General features: G+C 31.3%; 1 protein-coding gene across 1 annotated transcript; it reads right to left on the minus strand.

Annotated features, from left to right (window-relative positions):
* Window positions 1–487: 487 nt before the first annotated feature.
* LOC117933905 (transcription factor MYB3-like) lies at window positions 488–5643 on the minus strand. Its single transcript, XM_034855482.1, has 3 exons — window positions 5568–5643; window positions 657–912; window positions 488–560 (listed from the first exon to the last, which is right to left on the minus strand). Exons 1-3 carry the CDS (start codon window positions 5641–5643, stop codon window positions 488–490), a joined length of 405 nt encoding a protein of 134 aa, XP_034711373.1.
* Between the last annotated feature and the right edge of the window lie 610 nt (window positions 5644–6253).

A 6253-nucleotide genomic window follows, 5' to 3' on the forward strand; every position in this document is an offset into this window, starting at 1 on the left:
GTGGGCTGGAACTCAAAGTAATTTCCCCCGAGAGAGTCATGGATAGTTTCACGATCAATCGGAAGATATCCCCTGGAAATTCTGGGTAGGCTAATTCAAAACTGGACCAAGGGTTGGCGATTTCTTGTGACGCTGAAACCGGTGTAGGAATTGAGCTTGAGCTTGGGTTTGGATCAATATTGTAGTTGAGATGAAAGAGTTGTGTGGGCTCAAACGCAAAGTAATCTCCCCAAAAGCGTGATGGATAGTCTCATCATCACTCTGAAGATATCCCCTGGAAATTCTGGGTAGGCTAATTCAGAAGTGGACCAAGGGTTGACGATTTCTTGTGAGGCTGAGACCGGTGAAGGAATGGAGCTTGAGCTTGCGTGTGGATTAATATTGTGGTTGAGATGAAAGAGTTGTGTGGCATGTAGCTGATCCCCAGTGCTACTTTGTGGGTCAGGAATATTCTGATGATCAGTACTTCTCCCAATTAGCTTATTCTTCAAATGGTTGTTCCAGCGTTCTTGACAGCATTATCGGTTCGCCCTGGAAGATGAGTTGCTATAAATGCCCAGCTGCAACACAACACATGAACCAAATCCTAGCTCAAACTCAAACTGACCACATTGTCATATCATATCATGTCATAATGGATCATTCTCATTAATTACCTATTCTCATGACTTGAATGGAGGCGGATGATGGTTTCGTCTTCCTCTTGGGAGAAGTTCCCTCTCTTGACCTTAGGATCCAGGTGGTTTTTCCACCTCTCCCTACAACTCTTTCCACTCCTGCTCAGCCCTGCCAGCTTTGCGATAGCTGGCCAAGGTAGATCCGAATTTCTGCCTTTACATTCAAAGAGCATCCGGTCTTCTTCTTCGGTCCATCGCGGTCTCTGCTCCTCTGGTCTTGCCATCATGGATTTCCCTGCAAAGATGGAAGAAATTAACCCAATAATTTTTTCATGAAATACACTACAATAAAAATAAATACAATGTCTGCTTAAAAACCAGGGAAGCGCCGTTGAAAAGCAAGCTGTCAAGAGGAGATTGAGACCTTGAATAAACAATGTGATTGGTATCCAATGCTTGGCTGAGTTTGCTTCATAGTGGTCATGTGCGCAGGGAATTTTATAGATAGAAGAGAGTTGCTTTCATGTGATCAGTTTGAGGAGATAAACCGAAGCCATCTCATCGAGGAGAGATGTCTTTAGCACAGTTTCGAGTTGAAAATTTCTCATTGGAGAACGATGGGATCCGCCAAGACGATGGGATCCGCTACGAGCATGGATTTGGGTCAGATTTGAGGAGATAAAACTGACGCCAACTCTACATGGTTTTGAACATGCAGCCACAAACATTTCAAATAAAATCTTTGGTGGACAACAAGAGGGAATTTTAATAGAAGATTTGTTCTGGGGTTAGATTAAAGAGACAAAACTTGCGCCAACGGACATAGTTTAATCAATCAGATTTGTTCTTAGGATTTTTCTCTTACTGATTAGTTATTATAAGTAGCATACTAGATTTGGGCATCACTTAGAATTATTTCTCATACTAGATTTCCATAAAATATCACTTATTATAAGTTGCATACTAGAGTTGAATTTCCAGTCTACCATCTTTCTCATTCAACCAGCCCTGTTAGAAGAAAATCTTAACGCCCAAATAAATTATAATAGGTGGTATGGAACCGATAAGAGAGGAAAATTTCAAACTTCAAGCAAACTCCTTTTGTCGCTTCTAGAAAAGCTAGCAAGCAAAAAAAATGGTTAATTTCCTATCTCCAAACTGATTTACAACTTTCCTTTCACAAGGAGATAAGTTCACATGTGGCACTTTTCGAAGCTCTTGCGAATGGAGGATATGACAAACCCCATCGAAGGAGACATGCGTGCGTTTAAGTCAATGTTGAGTTTAGAAATCTCTCATCTTTTTCACTTTCATCATATCTGATTTGAGACCAACCCACCCTTCTTTTTCTCCAGTTTTGTTTGAAACCAAACGGACATGGTTTAGTGTCTCGTCATTTCACATAATATTTTGCACTACAAAAAGTTTGGTTCTATTAGGAGATAACCTATCAACCGCTTGGGATTAATTTGATCCAAAATTTGTGGAATCTAATCTAAGACCCGATTTGTATTGTTTTTTTTGCTTGATTTTAAAAACTGTTTTTAAGTTAAAAAAAAAAAAAAAAACAAAACACAAAAGAACAAGTTTTGGATAAGTTATTTTAAAAATAATTTTTATATTTTGATTTTGTAAATTCAAGTCTTACTAAAAATAAAAATAATTTCGTAATTGTAAATAAATTTAAAAATAAAACTAAAACATGAAAAGTAATATCATAATAAAATTCCTAACCCCATTAATGAATCAAATAGTTTAAGTCTTGTTTAATTTGAAGTTTGTTTTCCTAATGAAAAAAAAATATCAGAAAATATGATTCTATGTAGAAGAAAAACAATATAGTCGTTATGAATCAATTTTTGTCCATAAATTTTTGGTATTGATTGGATCACCATTTGAACTTTTAACTTATTTTTAAAAATTTACTAAATTACTAATAAATCCAACACATTAAGCCTTACTTGATTTGAAATTTATTTTCCTAATGAAAAAAATCTGTAAAAATGTGATATATGTAAAAAAGAAGCCAACAAAGTCATTTAAAATAAATTTCCCCCTATGATTTTCTAATTTTATTGAGTTCTATGACTTTCTAATAGTACCAATTAAATTGGTTTTATATATTCAAATTATTTTTTAAAATTAATAAATTATATATATCTAATCTAATTTAGAATTTATTTTCTTAATAAAAGTTTTAGATGTTGTGTCAATGGAAATTTTAATGCAAACAATGTTAATTTAAGAACATGAAAATAAAACAATCCATACAAAGGTATATGGGGTTTTAACATGGTTTGGTCAACCATGTTTATATCCATAGATGAGAGAGAATTATTCTATATCATAGAGAATATTATAGAGGACAAAAATCATATATAACTATTGAATTCTAAAAAAATCTCATATTTCCTCACTCCTTATATCTACACCTCAACTATGAGTGCCCTTGCTCCATCAAGTTCTCTCATTCTTCCTCACAAGTCCATCTCCATCTTATAATTTGTTTCCCTCATGACCTAAAATATTTATAAACATAATCATAGTAACTTACCTTATTCAATAAGGAAAAACTAATATTAAAATAATATATCTTAGAAAATATTCTATATACTACTCTTTACAAAAGGAATTTACATTAATTAAGAATTTGAGATACTTTTCAATAATAACTTCCATTTTAGATCAAATTCCATTAAGTTAATATTTCATCTATACACTCTTTTTGTATCACTCTCCATGATGCACACATCTTAACCATAAATTATGGTATTAATGGGTTTACTATTTGAGTTTCTATTCAATGGGTTTACTAACCTCATTAATAAATTCAACACATTAAATGTTGTTTACTTTAGAGTTTATTTTCCTAACGGGAAAAAAATGAGAAAAATATGATTTCATGTAGAAGAGAAACCATAGAGCCATTATAGACTAATTTTTGTCCATATTTTTTTTTTTTTTTGTTAATTGGATCACTATTTGAGTTTTATGTTATTTTTAAAATTACTAGACTTGTTAATGAATTCAACATATTAAACTTTGTTTCATTTGAAGTTTATTTGCCTAACAAAAAATTTTATAAAAATATGATATATGTAAAGAAGAAACTAACCAAGTCATTAATTTAAAATAAATTTTGGTTTATAACTTTTTAATGTTATTGAATTTCATGACTTTTTAATACTAATTACATTAATTTATGAGATTCCAATTATTTTTTAAAATTAATAAATTATATGTATTTAGTTTGATTTGGAATTTATTTACTTCATGAAAATTTTAGACAAGTTAAAAGAAATTCACAAAAGCACGTGTAAATTAAAGGAAATCATATTTGAAGATTTTCATAATCGGTATTAGATCATGAAAAGAGAAGAAAAATAATATTATATTCAATTTTATTTGGTTTTTATCATATTTTAATTTTTTATATGTTTTTCTTTTGCATTTAAAAACCGATGAAAATAATTTCTAATTCTTCTTTAAAGATCATTCTCTATTTACTTTTTTTTCGGAAATTGAAAATAGAGAATAATGATCAAATAGTATTATGAATTTTTAAAAATGATTTTCTATTTTTAAAAATAAAAAAAAATTGTTTTTTAATCACACAACCACCAGAGAAGCTCTAATAGAATAAAGGTTTTTACTAAATTAAAAGAATTATATATAAAAAAAAACAACATATAATGTCTCTAAGTATGGTCCACACTGGATAGTAAATGTGTTTGGTAATTAGGAGGAAAAAATGGTGTGGATTAAGGTGATGATGGTCAAATGATGAGGCAGTAAAAAGTCATAGATAACAATTGAAAAGCATTGATTTTAAATAAAAAATAAAATTAACCAAAATTAGAATAAAATCTATTAATGAGAAAAATCTTGGTGAGGGTGATCTTATAGTAAATCTAACTCCAAGGCTTAATTATGTGATCACTCAAAAATATAAAATATTTTGAAATGTGGTAAATACTACTTTAACAATTTTGGTTATACGAGTCTTTGGAATTTATGAATAATTAAAAATGTTTTTCATTTGCATTTTGAATCAGTATAGTGAAGTAATGTCTCGCACATTTCTATTTTCCATTAAAAAGATAAAAACTAACCAATGATGGATGAAGTTTCATTAGTTTATTTGAATTTGATTTATTAAAAATTTTTAAAACTTAATTTTCAATTTTTAGAAAAGTAGTACTTTTCAGCCATTTAGATTCTTGCTTTTTCATAATAATAAAAAGGATAGTTGAATCATTTAAAATTGTTTCTCCACACCTCTGCACTAGGGTGTGATTTATGTGGGTTGGCCCAATCCAACTTAAACCCAATCTAACATTAAGGCATGTTTAGGCAATTATTTTCGGGTTGGACTTGAGCTAAGAATTTTCAATCTGAATTAACTTTGGATTAGACACAAGTCAAGATTTGAACAATTCAAGCATAACCCGAAGCAATATATATCCTTGTAATAATTATATATAAGTTGCGTAATATAATTTGTTTTTATAAGAATCAATATTTTCTTGGCTTCCATATTATTATTATTATTATTATTATTATTATTATTGAGTTATAAACTCCTCATAATATAATTAAAACTATAAATAAATTAAAAAAACTAATAATGTAAGAATGGTGGATTTATTTGTTATTTTCAATTCCTTCAAATGGATGGTCACAAGTCATGGGTCTAACCATTATAAGATGAATAATTTCATCGGTGAGTACAATAAGCCAACCATTATATTATGCAGAAATTAATGGGTCTAACCCTTCAACATAATACGAAGCCCAGGTTTACTATAAGATGGATTCATGACCATGCAGCAAACTCAATTCTAATTCTTCAAATGCTTTTCCCACCTTTCCCTACATCTCTTACGACTCCTCTCTAGCTCTGTCAGCATTGCGATTTCTGGCCAAGATAGATGGCGATTTTGCTTTTACATTCAAAGAGCTTCTGGTCTTCTTCTTTGGTCCATGGCCGTGTCTCCAACCCACTCGTCTGCTGTGGTGTTTCCATTACGGATTTCCCTGCAGAGATGGAAGAAATTAACCCAATAAAGCTGCTTCCATGAAATATACTACATGAAAACAAATAAATAAATACAATGACTGCGAAAAAAACCAGGGAAGCTCTCCCCATTGCATAGAAAGCTGTGAAGAGAAGATTGAGACCTTGAAGAAATAATGTGATTGAGATCCAACGCTTGGCTGAGCTTGCTTCATAGTGGTTAATTTTGGGAGGGAAATTTATACAAGAGAGTTGCCTTCAGTAGATGATCCGTTTGAGGAGATAAACGGAAGCTATCAAATAACCCCCTTAGAAGCTTGAAAGGTCAATCCTTCACCAAATCTCTCTCTCTCAAAGTCCAAGTCCATTTTTCACCAAAGATCTTTCCCTGTCTCTCTTTCTTTCTCTCAAACTCAAAGGTCTATCTCTCTCTTTTTCTTTCAACAAAGATTCTCTCTCTGTCTACCACTTTGCTCTCTCTATCTCTCTCCCACTTTGAAGGGCACATCTTTCACGAAATCTCTCTTTCTCAATTTTCCAATTTGATGGTGGAACCGCATGCACATAAGGAACAAATGTTTTCAAATTATGTTTTTAGTTTTTATAAATATTCCTGACA

The sequence above is a fragment of the Vitis riparia genome, chromosome 16, assembly GCF_004353265.1.
Source record: "Vitis riparia cultivar Riparia Gloire de Montpellier isolate 1030 chromosome 16, EGFV_Vit.rip_1.0, whole genome shotgun sequence".
Lineage (NCBI taxonomy): Eukaryota > Viridiplantae > Streptophyta > Magnoliopsida > Vitales > Vitaceae > Vitis > Vitis riparia.